This window comes from Lynx canadensis, chromosome D1 (genome assembly GCF_007474595.2).
Source record: "Lynx canadensis isolate LIC74 chromosome D1, mLynCan4.pri.v2, whole genome shotgun sequence".
Classification (NCBI taxonomy): Eukaryota; Metazoa; Chordata; class Mammalia; order Carnivora; family Felidae; genus Lynx; species Lynx canadensis.
This window is the reverse complement of record NC_044312.2, coordinates 45,809,520-45,830,568: the sequence shown is the minus strand read 5'-3', so window position 1 is coordinate 45,830,568 and position 21,049 is coordinate 45,809,520. Positions and strand designations below refer to the sequence as shown.

The 21,049-nt window shown below is 34.9% G+C and overlaps 1 protein-coding gene across 1 annotated transcript in view; it reads left to right on the top strand.

Annotated features, from left to right (window-relative positions):
- Nucleotides 1-21,049, top strand: part of TMEM135 (transmembrane protein 135) — a 256,119-nt gene that overhangs the window by 89,216 nt on the left and 145,854 nt on the right. Inside the window, exon 5 of the mRNA XM_030331443.2 lies at nt 4,332-4,397. Coding sequence (XP_030187303.1) covers nt 4,332-4,397 — 66 coding nt within the window. The remainder of the gene's footprint in view (nt 1-4,331; nt 4,398-21,049) is intronic.

Sequence of the window (21,049 nt, the reverse complement as noted above, 5' to 3'; positions counted from 1 at the left end):
AGCCTGAACTGTGCGATCATGACCTAAGCTGAATCAGGAGTTGGGAGCTTAATTGACTGAGCCACTCAGGCATCCCAGTGTACATTTCTTCTTAATTTTGCTTATTTTCTGTTGGTTTATTGAATGAAAAATTATTAGACTTTAAGCGCATGAGTCTCTTGAATTTGGCTATCTTTCCTAGTAGGAGCTACTTACTATAGTACTGCTTGTGTTATAACATTTTTCATTGTTCCAAAATTCTATTTTAAATGTTTTATCTTTTAGTGTAACAAAAGTTGTTACTTTTTTTTTTCCTTTTTATTATTACCAAACAGTATATGTGCATGTTGAATGTTAGAAAGTAAAGAAAAGGAAAACATCCAGAGACTACTACTGTTATCAACTCAGTATAAATCCTGGATCTTTTTAGATTTGCACACATACACATACAAACACAAGGATCCAGCCCAGAGCTTTGCATTTATTATGTAGATTTCATGTGTCCTAAGTCTCTTTTTATCTAACACTCTTTTAAAAAGCAGTCTCTCTTGGTACCCTATTTTTAAATAAGGACCTGTAGATTTTTTTTCCTTTGCCACTGACAGAAAATGTTTAATGAGTGTTTTTGTAGTAATCATTTTAATTATCAAAACTCAAGGAGAGGGGAATTTCAATGAAGAATTTGCTGGTGGTAAATTTATAAATGGTAAGAGTTAGCCCTGTATCTCATTGTTTTTTGACACTTGTTAGCCATTGTTTGGGTACAAGTAAATTAAAAGCAGTCTCTTTAGTAGAGGTCAAAAGAATGTTGTACACTCCAGCGCTTCCCTATAGAATCAAAGGAACCTGAGCTGAATTGACAGAGTGCGGTTAGAATGAGCCATCCTTGAAAATGTTGGTGGGAAGAGCTGATGAAATAAATCAATTTAGTTGGAAACAAAAGGTTGGATTTGGTATTCTTCTACTGGAGATAATGTAGAAAAAGAAGTAGATCTTCAAACTACCTCTGGTTTTTGAGACACGAGAAAGCAAATAGTTTGATCTGGTTTAGAGAAGTTTTTGCATATTTTATCACAAGTGCTTGCTGCCTCCACCTGTCACCTTTTGCTCCTCAAATATATACAGTAACTAACCTGACCTACATGAGTACCATTAATCAGATCCCAGATTAAAGTTTAAAAAGAAACAGGAAGATGGAAGATGTAATTTAATGTATGTATCATGAAGAATAGAAAAAATACAAGTACATCACTGGTGTGAAATTTTTTTCCTTCAGTAGCAGTGTCTGTAAATAGATTTTTCAACATCTAGCTTTATATGCTTTAGTAAAATTCGTTTGTTAGCAAAGTTGTTCATTTAAAATCTGTTTTTTGTTTGGGTATGTGAATAACCCCTTTCCTTTTCTAATAATGGCCTATTTTAGTGAATTATGAATTTGGAATTATCTTCTTATTGTGATACATTCACAAAATTTAGCAGTGTTTTCTCTAAAAGATTTTTTATTTTCTAACTTAGCATGTAGATATCAACCCCCAACCTCTGGGTGTGTGTTTAGGACTTTAAAACTAAAGATTGCTCTTCTAATTTAAAAAATGTTAGAAAAACTTTTATTTTATAAATCACATGCTGTATTTTACCAATAAATGTTGAATTAAAAGTTACTTTTAAATTCATATCTGGTCTAGGGTTGCTCACTTTGCCTTGATAATTCCTAAACTGTGAATCTTTTTAGCTTTCTAATTCTGTGACTGTGTAGATTTGTAACAACAAAGATGTATGATTTTCAGCCTTAGCTGGGCTTTTAGTGTTGCTTGGCAGTTCTGTCCCCTTCTGTTTTACTTTTACATTACATAGTCCCTTCCACCCCCCCTCCCTCCTTCATTCAGTGTCTTTGTGATTCTCAGAAGATTATCCTGTCCTCTAGTTGCCTGGGGGAAGGGGGAGGGCTAAGGGCAGAGGGAGGGATAGGGAAAGCATGCTCCTCTATTTGTACCTTCTCCCTTTTAACACAGCGGATGGATAGCTGTGTGCTCTTGATCCTGTCTTCCACAGGAATCCCCTTCCATTTCCCTCCCTGTGTCTAAACTTCTTCCACCTTACTGACTTCTACTTAGCCATTAAAAACTTGTTTAAATCTCTTCTATCCTAAAAGTATACTGTTTTCAGTTTTCTCTCAACTCTGTTCTTTCTACCAACAACTCATTCTCATTTCTTACCTTTATTGTCAAACTTTTTGAAAGAGTTTGCTTACACTGTTTGACTTTTATATCCTTTCATTCAGTCCTTGACTATATTCTTATGTGCACCACTCTATAGAAATTGTAAAGTATTTGACCTCTTTGCAAAATTGGACACTATTGATATACTTAAAATCAATCTTTAAAAGTTATGAAAAAAAGTTTTGATCAGGATTTATATGTAGTTTAAGCAAATAGTGTGCTGCGAAGCTAATGGAAAAAGAGTGGTATTCTTCTTCACCTCTTCTCATGCCTGATTTTCACAACCCAGAGGCAACCACATGCAAACTTTTATTTATTTCTTCTGTTGTTTACTTCCTTAAATCTAAATGATCTTGTATCTACTTATATTACCCTGATCTCACTGATTTTGCAACATTTTACCTAATAATAACCTTTGCAAATATATATATTTTAATGATCATGTGCACTTTCCTTTCTTTTGTCCTCCAGGTTTTCATCCCTCCTACCCTTTGGATTTCTTTAGACATTCATTCAGTTTTTAAATTTAGAATTGTCTTTTTTATTTTTTGGTTCATTTTTGGGGTTCCTAATTCTTAAAATGTGTGTTTTGTAGAACATCCTTTGAGTTATATTTTCTATTATTGAAGGTTGGAAATGCCTTTCTCTTATGCCAGGTTAAAAATTAGAAACACATGTTGAGCAGATGAATTTGCATCCTCTCGTTTTTTCAACCTTAGTCCCATGAAACCTTTTTCTCGGCCTCACTGACTATCTTGTTTGTCTTTGCACATGCCAAGCATAATCTTACCTATTGGCCTTTGTATTTCTTGCCCCCTTGTACTGGAATACTTTCTCATGGACTGAATGAGAAATTCATGTCAAACCCCTACCCCTCAGTGTCATGGTATCAGGAGGTGGGGTAAATCAGATTAGATGAGAAGCACTCATGGTGGAATCAGGGCACTTATAAGAGTAGAGAAAGAACTTGCTTCTGTTTGTTTCCAGCCATCCAGGAACCAGGAAGCAAGTCCTTGCTAGACACTGAATCCTCCCTTATTTTTCTTCTAAGAGTTTTATAATTTTAGCTCTTGTATTTAGGTCTTCGATCCCTTTTGAGTTAATTTTTGTATGTGGCATAAGGCAAAGGTGCAAATTCATTCTTTTGCATGTGGATATTAAAAAGATTGTCCTTTCCCCCATTGAATGATTTTGGTAGGCCATGTATGCAGGGGTTTTATTTTTGAGCTCTCTGTTCTATTTCATTGACCTATCTGTTTGTCTACAACTGTACCACACTGTTTGATTACTGTAGCTTTGAAATAAGTTTTGAAATCAGAAAGTTTGAGTTCTCATTTTGTTCCTCTTTTTCAAGATTGTTTGGGGGTATTTGGAGACCCTTGGGTTCTGTATCAATTATAGGATGGATTTTTTTTTATATTTCTGTAAAACAGTCATTGGGATTTTGGTAGGATTCACACTGATTCTATAGATCATTTTTGGTGGTATCGACATCTTAACATTTGTCTTCCAGTTCATGAACACAGGATGTCTTTCCATTTACTTATGGTTCTTTCATCTCTTTTAGCAGTGTTTTGTAGTTTTCAGTGAACAAGTCTTTTGCCTCTTTGGAACTGTTAATTTCATTTTAGGATTATTCATTGTTAGTGTATAAAAAGCAATCACTCTTTTTTGGTATTATTTTATGTGTGGAATCACTGAATTATTTCATCTTCTGTCAGTATTTCAGTAGCAGTGAAGTGATTTCAACTGAACTTAAATGGAATGAAAAATAGAATAAATGATAATTTCTGAATTGAATTCAAGTGCTAGCTTATTAATCTTTTTAATCAAACTAAGGTTTAAACTTATCTAAGTGTACTAATTTGAAACCATATAGATATGGGTGAATACTATCAGATCAAAATAACCTTTGAAACAATTTCACTTGAGTTCTTGATAACATTAAAACATTCTGAAAATGATATTTCTGAAGTAGAATGTAGATCATGTACCTCTTATTGTGCTGTATTGATGCTCCTCTAGAAGTTGCTGGAAATGTAATAGTAATGAATGTTTTCTTCAGTTTTGGGGTGGGAGTACAGAATATAAATGATATATTTTTGCTTTTTTTTTTTTTTTTTAAATTCACAGGCCACAGAAACACTATTTAGAATGGGAGTAGCAAGAGGAACCATCACAACGTTAAGAAATGGAGAAGTAAGATGAGAATTTTGACATAAATATTATTTCTTATTCCTTAGTCTGCCATTTTTAAAATATAAAATGTGAATTCTGTGATAATTTATATAACAAATTGAGAAATACTTGGTGAGTGAATCTTACCTACAAATCTGTTCTAGTTCAGTCATATTGGAACCAGACCTTAGGTTGAAAACAAAGTGCTAAGTCTTTTAATCTTTGGTTGCCGATTGCTTTTACTGTTAAAAGAAAATGATATTTTATGTAATAGTAAGTTTTACAAATATATATATTTTTAATGAAAATAATCCTGTGCTTTTTCCTTTCTTTTTATCCTATGTCCTACAGATCTGATACTTCTTTCTTAGGATAAAATAACTTGTAATGTTGACATTTATCACACAGAGAACGAGAGAGACAAGAGACAAAAGGTGTGGTGGGGGGACAGAAACGAATTTAGTCTGTTTTATAGTTGAGGCTCAATTAAGGAACAGATTCTAAGTTTTGACTTTTCTAAATGTTTCTACCAATTCTTAAAAAAAAAAAAATGCTACCACTGGAAATAAATTTTCATTCCAGAATGATTATCAGCCTAATTACCACTCTGTCTGCCTTTTCTTAATTCACTTTCTCACTAAGACATGCTTAAGTTGATGTAGAATATGACATCACATTGCCATATTCCTTTTTCTATTCTACTAGCAAATACTTAAGGATAAAATATAGTGTTCCTCATTCTAGAATTAAGTTCTTTTATTTAATTTAATATTTATAATTCAGTAACCTAAGTATTTAATAGTAGAAGTGACTGAATATCTGAGGAGTTAACTGAAATTGTGTTATTGTATGATTATAAATTTTGTCAGTCAATATATCTTCTTGTTAGGGAAAAATGTACAATCATTTGGAAATGATATACTCTTAAGTGTTGAATTGTATCTTGGCAAGGCACTTTGGTATTAACTTGTAGTATATATTTTGTCAATGAAAAAGACTTAACTGATCCCTTTGTATTCTCAACTAACTATAGTATGTGGTACCATTTTGAGAAAAAAAAAATCCCACTAATAAAGTCAGACATATTTATCTGCCTAGAATATATCAAAATAAATTTCATATTTTAGTAAATACTATGTATTTTCTCTTGGGCGGTGGCAATTAATTTTTAAATTTTATCTTCTGTTAAAGGAAGTTTGGGGAAATGCATGCGAGACAGTTTTAAAAGTAATCTTTTGAGCATATCGACACATATTGGATATGTACATATTTTACATAATGGAGAGGAAGTGGGTAAAGTAGCCCACTTTTGATCCATTTCTCCCCCAGTTACTAAGGAATTAGGGATTGCACAGGTTGCTAACTTTGTTAACAGGTATTAATGTTGGACAAAGTTTTTAAGCACTGACTTTCAGTTTCTAAAATGAAGTTAAAACTGTTAAGATGCACATTGTTTTCTTTTACATTTTAGGATCTCTGAAAATGGTATGTGTCTTCTAATCTGTGATATCTCATAGTTACCATATAGTATTTTTCATGTTTTAATATGTCTTAAATTTTGAGGTTTCTTATAAGTCTCTGATATGTTGGTGTTGATGACAAATGATAATATTTTGTAGTTTAAAAAAATACAGTGATGTAGTAAGTATTCAGTAAATGGTATTTAGAATAGGCTACAAATTAATTTTAATTTAATTATTTGACTTGGAAAATAGAGAATTAAGACAAAACCCAAAGATATTAAATATGTGTATATACAGTTAGCATAGATTTTTGGAGATGCTGGGCTAAGTGTTATGGAAATGGATAATATAGCATGATTCTGGCCTTTAGAAGTGCTTACTCTCTGGTTGAGAAAATAATTGCTTCAATACCTGGGGAAAAAAATCTGGTAGAGAGTAAAAAATACTTAGTTTATGTTGAGTCTGGAAGTAACTAGAGTCCAGATTCCATTTGGAATGTGCTAAATTTTAGTTAGTATCAAGGCAATAATAGAGAATTTGTTTGGGAGAAGGAGAAAACCTAAAAGGCTAACAATTTAATGAGTTATTTAAAGAGAAGCTGAAATCACCATATTTATCATATTGGAAACTTTATGATATGCTAAGGGAGGAGAGGGGTCAGCAGCTTACTTATTCTAGGGCATTTACAAAATTGTTCTAGCCCATTGCTGTGAAAATTTCTGTTAAACAGTAGATTAAGAAGTAACCCCGTGACAATGCTATCAGGTAGCAAGAATAAAGACTGATATATCCGAATTACAAAAAATAAGTAAGCTGTTATCTGGTTGCATGATGACATTGAACTTTTCTTGTCTGCCCTTCCCTGTGTTCTAAGTCTAAGCCTACACATTTTGTCTAGTTATTGGGAATTTCTACTTGGATGTTTTCAGAACTGTTGAGACCAGAAAACATGGTTTCCCTCTCAGAAAATAAGAAGGTAGGGGCACCTGGGTGGCTCGGTCAGTTAAGTGTTCAGCTTTGGCTCAGGTCATGATCTTGTGATCTGTGAGTTCAAGCCCCACATTGGGCTCTGTGCTGACAGCTCAGAGCCTGGAGCCTGCTTTAGATATTGATTCTCCCTCTCTATCTGCCCCTCCTCTGCTCATGCTCTGTCTGTCTGTCTGTCTCTCTCTCAAAAATAAATAAACATTAAAAAAATATAAGGTAGTTTTTGAAGGAGTTTGAAACTGACTTTATAATATGTTATAATGCATCATTGGAGGATTTAAGCAAAGGAGTGACACATTATATTTTTAATTCTTCATCCCCACTCTGCAAAGGGGAAATTATTCTCATTTTATAGATAAAATGAGGCTCAGAGAGTTTAGACATTAGTCTGTGATCAAACAGCTAGGAAATGGGAGAGAGACAATTTGAACCCCTGTCTGACTCTAATTCCCATTCATTCCCATCATACAATATAATCTCCTTCAGTGTAATTCACTTAGTTAGACTAGAGTTTTCTGTTTATTCAATTATCCTATATTTTGACAATTAAAAAAGAGCACAGTAGCTAAGACCTCTGAGATTATTGTAATCAGCCATGATTTTTTATGCATTCTGATTATCCCTGTCCCCTTTTCATATGTATAAAGAAATATGTCGCTTAAAATGAATGGAAAAAGTACCCTTCACAGTTCTGTTTTGTCACTAAATGTCTAACCATGTTGATATGTTCTTTGTACAGTCCTATATGTGGGCTAGATTTTTGTATCTTTATTAAATTACATAGGCAAGGAAGCAGACAGTTTTTCTGGGTAGAATTTTTTTTTCTTTTCACATTTTTATTTTAATTCGAGTAAGTTAACATATAGTGCAATTTTGGCTTCCGGAGTGGAAATCCAGAATTTATCACTTACCTGCAACACCCAGTGCTCATGATAACAAGTGCCCTCCTTAATATCCATCACCCATCTAGCCCATTCCCCATGCACATCCCTCCATCAACCCTTTGTTCTCTGTTGTTAAGAACAGAGTTCTTAAATAAGAAATTCTTAAATTAAGAAAATAACTCTGTTATTTTCTTATGGTTTGTTCCCCCCACCTCTTTTATATCTACTTCCCATATGTTAATCTGTTTTGTTTCCTAAATTCCACATGAGTGCAATCTTACAATATTTGTCTTCCTCTGGCTGACATTTTGTTTAGCATAATACACTTTAGCTCCATCTACATTGTTGCAAATGGCAAGATTTTATTCCTTTTGATGGCTGAGTAATATTCCGTGGTGTATATGTATGTCTCTACATATGTATGTATATACACCACATCTTTATCATTCATCAGTGTATGGACACTTGGGTTCTTTCCATAGTTTGGCTATTGTTGATAATGCTGCTATAAACTTTGGGGTACATGTACCCCTTTGAATCTGTATTTTTGTATCCTTTGGGTAAATAGCTAGTAGTGCAATTGCTGGGTCATAGGGTAGTTCTATTTTTAACTTTTTGAGGAACCTTCACACTGTTTTCCAGAGTGGCTGCACCAGTTTGCATTCCCACCAACAGTGCAAGAGTGTTCTTCCCTCTCCGCATCCTTGCCAACACCTGTTGTTTCTTGTGTTGTTAATTTTAGCCATTCTGATAGGTGTGAGGTGGTATCTTCTTGTGGTTTTGATTTGTATTTCCCTGATGATGAGTGATGTTGAGCATCTTATCATGTTTCTGTTGGCCATCTGGATGTCTTCTTTGGAAAAATGTCTATTCGTGTCTTCTGCCTATTTCTTCACTGGATTATTTGTTTTTTGGGTGTTGAGTTTAGTAAATTCTTTATAGATTTTGGATTCTAACCCCTTATCAGATCTGTCATTTGCAAATATCTTCTCCCATTTCTTAGGGTGCCTTTTAGTTTTGTTGATTGTTCCTTTGTTGTCCAGAAGCTTTTTGTCTTGATGAAGTCCCAGTAGTTCATTTTTGCTTTTGTTTCCCTTGCCTCTGGCGATGTGTCTAATAAGAAGTTGTTGTGGCTGGGTTTAAAGAGGTTGCTACCTCTGTTCTCCTCTAGGATTTTGATGGTTTCCTGTCTCACATTTAGGTCTTTCATCCATTTTGAATTTATTCTTGTGTATGGTGTAAGAAAGTGGTCCAGTTTCATTTTTCTGCATGTTTCTGTCCAGTTTTCCCAACACTGTTTGTTGAAGAGACTGTCTTTTTCCCATTGAATGTTCTTTCCTGCTGTGTTGAAGATTAGTTGACCATATAGTTGTGGGTTGGGTAGAATTGTTTTAAATTTGTTTCTTTATTGGTGGGGCTTATTTATGAAATTTACCATTATCGCAGTTATTGAATGTGCTGGGCTCAAAAATTACACTTTTGTGATTTCTTTAGGAAAGATGTGATTCTATGTTCAGTCTTCCAGGTGTTTATGTATAGCGTAAAACAACCCTTTTGTTGAAAGATAGAATAATTCTTTTAAATTTATGTATTAAAAATATCTACTATTTTTTATATAATTTAAGATCTGAGTAAGTCAGAAAGTGGGTTTTTTCATTAGATTATTCTTAATTCAAAGTTTTGAGAGAGAACAAATTTTAGAAATTCTTTACTTTGGGAAGGTAGGATTGCAAGCTCCAGGTCTTAATTTAATCCTTTACCTTCTATTTATCAGCTTATCCTATCCAGTTCTTACAAGGATATCACTGGGAGTGTAGAATAAAGAAGTTAAATGACTTTTTATAGCCAGTGAGTTTACTTATCTTTTTAGCTCTATTAATTTTTATTAAAATTTTTTTTACATTTATTTATTTTTGAGAGAGAGAGAGAGAGAGAGAGAGAGAGAGAGAGAGAGAGTGTGTGTGTGTGTGTGTGTGTGTGTGTGTGAGCTGGGGAGGGGCAGAGAGAGAGGGAGACACAGAATCCAAAGCAGCTCTAGGCTCCAACCCATGAACCGTGAGATCATGACCTCAGCCGAAGTCGGATGCTCAACCAACTGAGCCACCCAGGTGCCCTTGTAGCTCTGTTAATTTTTAAAAATTTTATGTATTTCTAAAATGTTAAATATGCATACTTATTTTCATTGTTTTGAAAAAGTTTAATTTTTCATATCTATGTCTTTAGCATTACATTTGGAATTTTGGAGAGATGAATGGAAGGAGGAATAATCCTTTCCCATTTATTCAGCAAGTATTTATGGAGCACCTTCTATATTTCTGGCATTGTTTTAAGTGCTTGTGATTTATGAGTGAGCAAATCAAACCAGTATCCTTGCCTTTGGGGGACTTACATTCCAGCCCACTAAAAACTTATGGAAGAAAATAAAAATATAGAAAGGAGCTAGAAAGTAATTACAATTACATACCTTTAAAAGAAATTATGAAGAAGTGTAAGGTTTAAGAGTACAAGTAATTTAACTAATAGAGGAAGAAACAAGTAATTAGAGTAAGGTTAAGTTAGTTTAGAAAATTTCTTAGGAAACATATTTTCAGCTGGGCCTTATAGAAATTTATGAACATTGCTGAAGGAGAGGAGGTCAGAAGGCATTGTTAATTAGGAGAAAGTGTACAAATGGGCATAGTTGAGAGTTAAGGAGAGACATCTTGATGTAGAATTAAAAAGGAGGGGAGTAGGGTGTGGTGTTGAAGGGAAGTAACATTTATTTAGTATCTGTTCTGGGCACTTAGTAATTATTCAGCTCATTTATATATCAAAACAACTTTCCATTTTAGATTCTTTTATCACAGTTCTTTCCAAAGGAGGTGTTTAAAATTCAAGAAAGTATAGCTGACCTTGGAACAACACAAGATTTGAACTGCACAGGTCCACTTATATATGGATTTTTTTAATTTTATAAATGCATTTTGTCTTTCTTTTTTTTTTTTTTAATTTTTTTTAACATTTATTTATTTTTGAGACAGAGAGAGACAGAGCATGAACGGGGGAGGGTCAGAGAGAGGGAGACACAGAATCTGAAACAGGCTCCAGGCTCTGAGCTGTCAGCACAGAGCCCGACGCGGGGCTCGAACTCACGGACTGCAAGATCATGACCTGAGCCGAAGTCGGCCGCTTAACCGACTGAGCCACCCAGGCGCCCCGCATTTTGTCTTTCTTATGATATTCTTAACATTTTCTTTTTTTCCTAGCTTACTTTATTATAGGAATACAATATATAAAACTTATAAAATAGGAAATATGTGTTAATTGACTGGTTAAGTTATCTTAAGGCTTGCAATCAACTGTAGACTATTAGTTGTTAAGTTTTTGGGGTGTCAAAAGTTATATGCAGATTTTTTACTGGGTAGGGTTTGGTGCCCCTAACCTCCACATTGTTCAAGGGTCAACTGTAGTTTGTTTGTTTGTTTGTTTTTTTGAATTCATGTTTCCCTGATAATTTACCATACGAATGCTCACTTACATTGATTAAGCTTATGAATCAAGAATTAATACTTTATCTCCTTCCCAAATGGAATAGCCAGTTTTGTGTGCTGGAAAGAGCACTCGTCTGCATGCTAGTCGTGGGTTCTCTTCCTGGCTGTACTATCTATGTGTTCTTGGGCAGTTTACTTAACTTCTTACAACTTCAGATTCGTACTTTAGAAAATGAATTGATTAGTTGATCTTTAAGATCCTATACAGCTGTAACATTTTCTACTTCTAGGCAGCTTTGTATATCCCCCTTCCCCTTTTTTAAAAAAGTCGTTCTTGGCCTTTACTGTACATGAGAATTGCCTTTGGAGCTCTATAAAATTTAGGTGCATGGACTCCATCCCCAAAGGCTTTGTCTCTTAGGTCTAGCTTATGGCTCCAGTGTCTATATTTATTTATTTATTTTTTTCAACGTTTATTTATTTTTGGGACAGAGAGAGACAGAGCATGAACGGGGGAGGGGCAGAGAGAGAGGGAGACACAGAATCGGAAACAGGCTCCAGGCTCTGAGCCATCAGCCCAGAGCCTGACGCGGGGCTCGAACTCCCGGACCGCGAGATCGTGACCTGGCTGAAGTCGGACGCTTAACCGACTGCGCCACCCAGGCGCCCCTCCAGTGTCTATATTTATATAGATTTACTCATCTAGTATAGAACTACTAATCTATCATACAGAATTACTAAAATCTACTGATTTTAATGCCTAGCCACTTCTGTAAACTATTTTAAAGAAGTATTCTTCTTTTCTTTTATTAAAAATATTTTTTTTTAACGTTTATTCATTTTTGGGAGATAGAGACAGAGTGTGAGGGGGGAGGGGTAGAGAGAGGGAGACACAGAATCCTGAGCAGGCTTCAGGCTCTGAGCTGTCAGCACAGGGCCTGATGCGGGGCTCGAACCCACGAACTGTGAGACCATGACCTGAGCTGAAGTCGGACGCTTACCCAACTGAGCCACCCAGGCGCCCCAATAAATATTTTTCATTTTTCTTTCTTCTTTGAACTCAAGGAACACACAGTTTGAGTAAGGCAAAACAGATGAAGACATAGCAAGGGGTTTAAAATGTATTTAAAAATTTTTGTATATAAAGTAGAACACAGCAGCATGGATTGCTATTTTGGAAAGATGGATAGGGGATTTGACTCAGTATCTACTTTTGTTTTATATTGCTGTATTCTACATGCTTTATAAGAATGGAAATCTTTTTGCCTTTCAGGAACAAAATGCCCTACAATAGTAATACAGAATATTTTGTTGTAGTGTAATTGCTGCAGTAAGAGTAGGAGCTCTTTGTTATGGATTTCTGTTTCTTCAGATTTAGCATCTGCCTAGCATATAATAAGGATCTTAGTATAGTTCTGATGAACAAGTAATAGAGTTATTTAGAAAGAATATCTGTGATAAATACCACTTTGATTTAATCAGCTCTCAGTTTAAGATAAATGTAACCATAAATATAGATTTATATGTGTAGTAAATACTAGGGTTATATTATTTCAAAATCATGAAATTGTGATATTAGTGATAAATTTTTTGACATTTTTTCATGAGTGAAAGACTATTTGAAGAGACTGAAATTTACATATTTAATATTCAATCTTGTTCACAAAGTTAATCGAGTATTTAAGATATTAAGATATACTTCCAACATTGTTAAAACTGTTAAAAATTATATTCAATTTAGTTTACTTTTTAAGTGTTTTTTCTTCTTTGTGAATGAGAATTCTTTATATAAAGAAACCTAGATGTAAGCTTTCATATATTTATATTTTTAAAATTGCATTTAGTTTTCTTAGTTAAATATTTTATTTATCTGTTTATTTTTACTCTTCTGTTTTAATACCACCTCAGAAAATATGTATGTCTCTAATAAGCAAAGTGTTAGTATTTCAAATACTGAGATCTTAGTGGCTTGGTGTCTAGTGAATGCCGGGGCCTAGTGGCTGGTAAACTCTGATCAAATGAGGAAATACTATTGAGAGCATCTTAAAGATCTGAGGCATGGCACTGGAGTCAGATCTAGTGTCCCTTCCCTTCCTTTCTTTCCCTAAATATTGAGTCCCAGGGACTATACTAGGTGCTAGGTTTTAATGGTAAATAAAACTAGTATGGGTTCTTCTCTCAGGAAGCTTTATATATATAGTTTAGTAGCTGAATCCACAACCTGCCACTTATGACATTGCTACTCAGTGTCTTGTTCTGTAAATAGGAATAAATGCATCCACTTCATGCATTACTTTGTGAGAAGCAAATTAGATAACATGTATAAAGCAGTTAGCACAATGTCTGGCCCAAAGGAAGCCTATTAAAATTTAGTCTATACTGAATTATAACTTTTTTATTTAATTAAATATGATTAAGTATATTCTGTATTTGAGTATATGGAAATCTCTGGATTGTGGTTATTTGTAACAGTGTGTGAACTGAGAGTTGGTAATGAAAGACAGACTTTAAATATTTTGGTCAGCGTATTTGTCAGTGCCCTCTGCTGTCTAATGCCGATAGCTCAGTTATATAAAGAATATATTTAGTTATGGACTTGATGTCTCCTACTCAACCAAATTCTGTGGAGCATGATTTTGTTTACATACATAGAATAAAACATAGCAGGAGTTAGTGCAATGGCAGAAAAACTGAAATGTACAAATAAACATAAGAATTCTATTAGAAAAACAGGGTGAAATCATTGAATAGTAGAAACTTAGTTCTGATAATTCCAAGTCTTAGTGGGACAAAAGTCCCGCTGTGAATGGTGAGACACTGACCTTCCAGAAGTGCAGCCTAAGGCTCAGTGATCCTGTCAAGGAAAATTGGGTTATCTCTTCTGCAAGAAGGCCTCTGATTTATGTATTGTATTTTAACAGGAAGAAAATGTTAAGATGCTTTATACATGTCCATTGCCATTTAAAATATACTCTTTGTTAACTTGATTAGCTCCCTCCCATATCATGTAAGGGAAAAATTAAAAAAAAAAAAAAAAAAAAAAAGGAAATCTGACCATTCTAGAATGTTCCTGAATAACTCTTTCAAGTCTCTTGTGTTTTTTGTTCCCCCCCCCGGGAGTGATTTCCAAATTATATGCTTATTGACAAGCTATATAAATAATCTATTGGAATTTAACCTAGAAAAGTTATTATAATGTTTCTTCCTTTCAAGCAACAGATAGAATATAGCTAAAAAACAAAAACAAAAACAAAACAAAACAAAAAACATATGGGGAAAATGGATAGTATCCAGAGAAGGAGAGAAGGAATAAATATGGAAAATGATCTAGAGAGAAAGGTTAGGGCCCAAAGAGGATTTATAACAAGTAAGCTAATGCAGGGAAATCCCAAAGCTTTCTTTAATGAGATGGGAAGAAATGAGTTTTGATTGCAGAACAGAAAGTTGGAGATAACTGAAGCCACTGGTCATTACTTTAGGGTGATGAAACATTCAGAGGCTTCAGAGAGGTTGTGGGATTGCTATCTTGCTCATTTTAAAAAGGTTTATTTCCTAATAGCCATCAATCTGGGTGCTTTAGATATTGAACTGCCAGAGGCAGAAGACTGGTTTACGTAGCATCTTGGTAATATATATATATGTGTATATATAGATACATATTTTTTTTCATTCTGTTTTTTTTTTTTTCAGTTTTATAATTCCATGAATCAAAACAGCATGCTATGTTTTGGCAGGTGCTCAGAAAATTTAGAATCCATGCCAGAATTACATTGATGTTCAGAACTTGTATTTCATTCTTGCTGGAAAATTTTGTCCTTGTCACTAAATCTGCTTCAAGTGGCTCATCATGTTATATGCTGTGACATTATTTCATACTCCTGTTGAACAGAGTTTATTTGGAAAATTCTGGTGCAGACAAAGAAGGCCAGGGGCTAAGCTGAGTTTTTAAAAATATCAGATCACAATATTTAAGCTTGGTGGCCTTGTCTATACCAATTCTGTATGTGCCTTTCTATACCGAGGTAATTATCTATTGAAGTGCCCTTATTTTCTTCATAATAGAAACTCTGCTTTTGATTTAAATACAAAAATAAATGTGCCATAATTTTGTCCTTAACCAAAACAAACAATATCTGGACAATGTCTGGCTAAGTATGGAACACTTAGGTTTTATTTTTCAAAAATTGGAAGGATTCTTAAGATAACATCAGTTTGTTTTGATCCTAATAGGAAGAGCTTTAGGCCAGGAAAGCAATTATTTCCACATGGGTAAAGCCAGCCCCAACTACTTCCCTTTCACCAACCCACTGAACTTAAACTTGCCTATCTTGGTTATATAGCTAAATGTGGTTGAATATATTAGAAAATGCAGGCTCTATTATAAAAATAGTCTTTAGATATACAGAAATTTTTTTTTGTACAAAGCATACCAAAGGAATTTTGTATAAAATGTTGGGATGAGTCCACCAACAAGTAATTTAAACTTTTTGAATTGCCGAAGAAATTTAATTTATATGTATAATATATTTCTTACTATTTTGTTTGCACATCTTTTTTCTTTCTTTGTTGATTCTTGGCTGTATTGTCAATAGGTGAATTTGCTGTGTAGTGACAAGTATTGTTTGTGATGACTAGTAGGGATGTGGCATATCAGAAAAGAAAAGGTTGTGGTCTTTCTGGTGATCAACTCTGATCCTAAATCTATCATTGTGAATCACCTCATTAGCATAAGAGACACTCCTATCATTCTGGAAATTCTAAGGATGTTTGAAGTTGTGTACCAGAAACGGGGAACAGAGACCAGATATATTCTTTATTATAGCATAGTCTATAGATTTGCTTTTTCTGAAAATTTCATGTATATGGAATTATACAGTAGGCACTCTTTTGTGTCTGACTTCTTTCACGTAGTGTTTTTTTGAGGTTTATCCATATCAGGTTTTTCCTTTTTCATGACTGAATAGTATCCATTGTATGGATAATATTTGGCTTATCTATTAACTAGTTAATGAAGATTCAGATTACTTCCAGGTCTTGGCTTTTATAAATAATACTTCTTGCCCGGGTAGCTCAGTAGGTTGAACATCTGAGTAGGTTGAACGTTTCTGCTCAGGTCATGATCCCATGGTGAGCATGGAGCCTGCTTGAGATTCTTTTTCCCTCTGCCCCTCTCCCCTGCTTTTGCTGTCTCTCTCTAAAAATAAAACAAATTAAAAAAATTTACTTGTGTATTTGCCTAGAAGTCTTTGCTTGGTATATGTTTTTATGTCTCTTAGGTTGATACCTAAGATTGGAATTGCTAGGTCATCTGAGGAACTGTTTACGAAAAAGTGGCTTTGCCATTCTACATTCCCAGTGGCAGTGGACAAGGAGTCCAGTTTGTCAACATCTTTGCCAACATTTGGTATTACCAGTCTTTTTGATTATAGCCATTCTAGAAATATGTACTGGTATCTCATTGTGGTTTTAATTTGCATTTCCCTAATGACTAATGATGTTGGGAATCTTTTTGTGTGCTTATTCATTTGTGTATCTTTGGTAAAATGTCTATTGGAATATTTTGCCCATTTCCTCATTGGGTTTGTTAATCATTGAATTGGAGCAGGTGACTTTTAAAAAATTCTGGATATAAATCTCATATTAAATACATGATGTAAAAAATTTTTTCCCCAGTCTGTGGTGTTTCTATTTTCTAAACAGTACTTTTTGAAAGTAAAAGTTTTAAATTTTGATGAAGGTTCAGTTTATTAATTGTTTTTTGTATTCTAGCTAAGAAATCTTTCCCTAATCCAGAGTTGCAAAGATTTTCTCCTATGTTTTCTGCCAGAAGTTTTATAGTTTTTGGTTCTATATTTATTATTATTATTGTTATTTTATTTTTTTCAAGTTTACTTATTTTGAGAGAGAGGGAGAGAGTGTGTATGCATGTGGGGAAGGGGCAGGGAGTGATTGGAGAGAGAAAGAATCCCAAGCAGGATCTGTGCTGTCAGCGCAAAGCCTGACGTGGGGCTCAATCTTACAAACACTGAGATCATGACCTGTGCTGAAATCAAGAGCTGGACATTTAACTGACTGAGCTACCCAGACACCCCGGGTTTTACATTTAGATCTGTGATCCATTTTGAGTTGACTTTTGCATATGGTGTGAGGCAGAGGTTCAGCTATTTATTTTGCATATATATACCCAGTTATTCCAGAATCATTTGTTGAAAAAACTCTCCTTTGCTTATTAAATTGCACGGGCACCTTTGTCAAAATCAATTGACCATAAATGGTAGGGTTTATTTCTGGAAATTTTGTGATTCTCTTTCTGTTAAGTTGAAGGAAGTAGAGTCTGTCTTTGTCTGTCTCTCCCACTGATTACAACTAAAAACCCTGAACGGTATACATAAAGCAACTACCTGCAACCTTAAATGATAGCAGAAGATTGGAGAAAAGGGTCAAAACTGGAAGTGTGACTGATACCAGTGAAGTTTCCTGTTTCTTCCCACTCACCATCCTTTTTCTCCTTGTTTGCACTCTGGGGAATTTCCTATTCTTGATCTGTACAATGCGTACAGACAGAAAAAGCTCTAAGGGACCCCCTCTTCCTCTGTTTATGGTCAGAGAACTAGAAATGAGGGCTCCTGTATGAAGAAGACTGAAGAAAATCATAATTTTCTTATCGTGTTTTGCATTTTGGTTTTATTCTCCTGGTAGGACTCCAAGAACTGTCCTCCAGCAACAGTGGTGGTAGTGATAGTCGCAGCTGTGCAGCCATTTAAAACTCAGATCTTTCCCTTTACCAGAGAAACTAGAAAAAGGGGTTCTTATAGTCCAAAGAGTGTGGGGAGAATATCTGTTATTTTTTGCTTTCTTCCTTTCTTGCAACTTCATCTCTGAGGCAGATGTAGTTGTAGTCCATGTGCAATGGTATGAGGGGGGTGGCAAAACCCCAACATAGTCAGAAGATCAAGAAAAGGAGCTTAGGAGACAGAATGTGGGGAAAGTCATGGAGAGACAGGAGGTAGAGAAAAAGATGACCTAAATCTGTCTATGACATCTGAGACTCACCTCTGAGCAGAGCATGTATGTACTAACAATAAAGACTGAAAACTGAACTATACCATAGACCATTGCCCTTAGGTGGTGCATGTGGAGATATATTGAATACACTGAAGAAACTTGGGAGATTGAAAATGATATTGAAACCACAGCCCAGAGAAGGTGGGTTGGGACTTGTGGTTGGGACCTAGTTCGGATGATTGCCTTCAACAACATCGGCAAAAACAGCAGCAACAGCAACAACCACAAACAATAATTATCTGGAGGACCAAGAATCTTTAACGTGATCAGGAATGTCATAATACAAGTCTCTAGGACTTGTATCCAAAAGTATTTGGCATGCCAAGAACCAAGGAAATCATAACCAATTGTAGGGAAGACAGCAATCAACAGATACCCGTGTTGAGATGACATTGATGTTGGAATTATGAAAAAAAGTTTTCAAAACAACTGTTACAACCCTGCAAACATTGTTGATATGAATAGCAAGATTGAAGTTCCCGGCAAAGAAAAAGAAACCACAGGAAGAACCAAATTGAAATTTTAGGACAGAAAATTAAAATAACTCAAATATTATTATTAAATATAAAAATAACTAAACATGCATTAGTTGAGTTCAACAATAGAGAAGACAAAGGAAAGAACAGTGAAGTTGAAGAAAGCTCAATAATAATTATGCAGTCTACATGATAATCAGAAAAAGAGAACAATGAGCAGAGCTTAAGGACTAGTAAAGATCTAATATTTGTGTCAAAAGTGTCCCAGAGGAAATGCAAAGAGATTTGTGCAGAAAAAATATTTGAAGAAATAATGGCTGAAAACTTCCAAATTTCTATGAAAGACAAATTTATATGTTCATAAATCTCAATGAACACCTACTAATAGGCTAAATATTATATGATTCCATTTATATAACATTCTGCAAAAGTCAAAACTTATAGGGATGGGAGAATGGATCCATGATTGTCAGAGATTGGAGATGGAGGAGAGGTTGATTACAAAAGGACAAAACAAGGGAATTTTTTGGTGTTGGAACTATTTTGGTATTGTGGTGCTGGTGGTAGGTGCAAGATTTTGTGTATTTGTCAAAACCAATGTAGTTATACAGTATAAGGTAAAGTTTACTGTATGTAAATTAAAAAAGAAAAAAGTTAAGGCAACCAAAACATGTGTATTGGAAGAGAATGCCATTAAGAACACTCTGGTTCTGGGGCGCTTGGGTAGTTCAGTTGGTTAAGCATCAGACTTCAGCTCAGGTCGTGATCTCAGGATCTGCAGGTTTGAGCCAAACCTCCGGCTTTTTGCTGACAGCTTAGAGCCTGGAGCCTGCTTCAGATTGGAGCCTGCTTCAGATTCTGTCTCCCTCTCTCTCTGCCCCTCCCCTGTTTGCACTCTGTCTCCCTCACTCTCTCAAAAATAAATAAACATGAAAAAAGTTAAAACAAAAAAGAATACTCTGGTTCTTACAATTTCTCCTGGACTGTTGAAAATTAAGGAGCAGAATTAAGGAGGCTCGTTCTACAGACTATTTTTTTCCTTTGGTTTCTTCCAGGATTTTTTCCTTATCTTTGATTTTCTGTAGTTTCAAAATGATATGCCTAGATATAGTGTTTATTTTATTTTATTATTTATTTATTTATTTATTTATTTATTTATTTATACATACTTTTCCTATTTAGTATTTTTTTGAGCTTGCTGTATCTGTTGTTTGGTGTGTTACATTAATTTAGGAAATTTTCAGTCAGTTTCGAATATTTCTTCTGTGCCTTTTTTTTCTACTCCTTTTGTTTATTCCCATTACATATATGTTACACCTTTTTAGTTGCCTGCAGTCCTTGGATATTTTGTTCTGCTCTTTTCAGTCTTTGTTCTCTTTGCTTTTCAGTTTTTGAGGTTTCTATTGTGTATCCTCAAGTTCAGAGATTCTTTCCTCAGCCATGTTCAGGCTACTAATAAGCCAATCAAAGGCATTTTTCATTTCTGTTACAGTGTTTCTTATCTCTAGCATTTGTTTTTGATTTTTTTCTCAGGATTCCTATCTCTCTGTATACATTGCCCATCTGTTTTTGCATGCTGTCTACTTTGTCCATTAGAGCCCTTAGCATATTAATCATTATTGTTTTAAATTCCTTGTCCGGTAATTCTGACATTTGTGCTGTGTCTGGTTCTGATGCCTGCTTTGTTGCTTCAGATTTGGTTTTTGCTTTCTAGTATGTTTTGTAATTGTTCTTGAAAGCTAGACATGATGTACTAGGTAAAAGGAACTGCTCAAATAAGACTTTTGTAATGTGATGATGAAGTGTGGGAGGATGTGAAGCATTCTGTAGTCGTATGCTTTCTTCTCAGTCTTTTAGTGAGACTGTGGTTTTGGACTGTGAACTTCAGAGATGTTTCTCAGGTTTTTTTCAACTCCCTTAGGTGGGACAGGATGGCTAACATGGGCTGGAGTTCTCTCCTCCTACATCGATTAGGCTCTGATAATACCCTAGCAACATAGGCTCTGAGGGTAGTCCTTGTTAAGAACAGAGTTTTATGGCTTATTTCAAAATGGTTCCTTTTCTCTTTCCTCTGCTTAGAAGCACTAGGGGATTTTTGTGTGATATTTACAGTGAGAACTCAGTCAAGCTTCTGCAGGTAAAACTCACCTAAGCGTGAGCCCCTCCCCGCCCATGACTGGGTTCTTCTGGAGTTTTTAACTCTCAGACTTGTTCACACTGAGCCTCCAGCAATTTAGTCAATTATAGGTTTTCCTACCCCAGCGCTGGTTCCTGTGGTTTCTACTCCTGAGTCTCTGCTGAGGTAAGCCGTGACTCCCTGTATTTGCC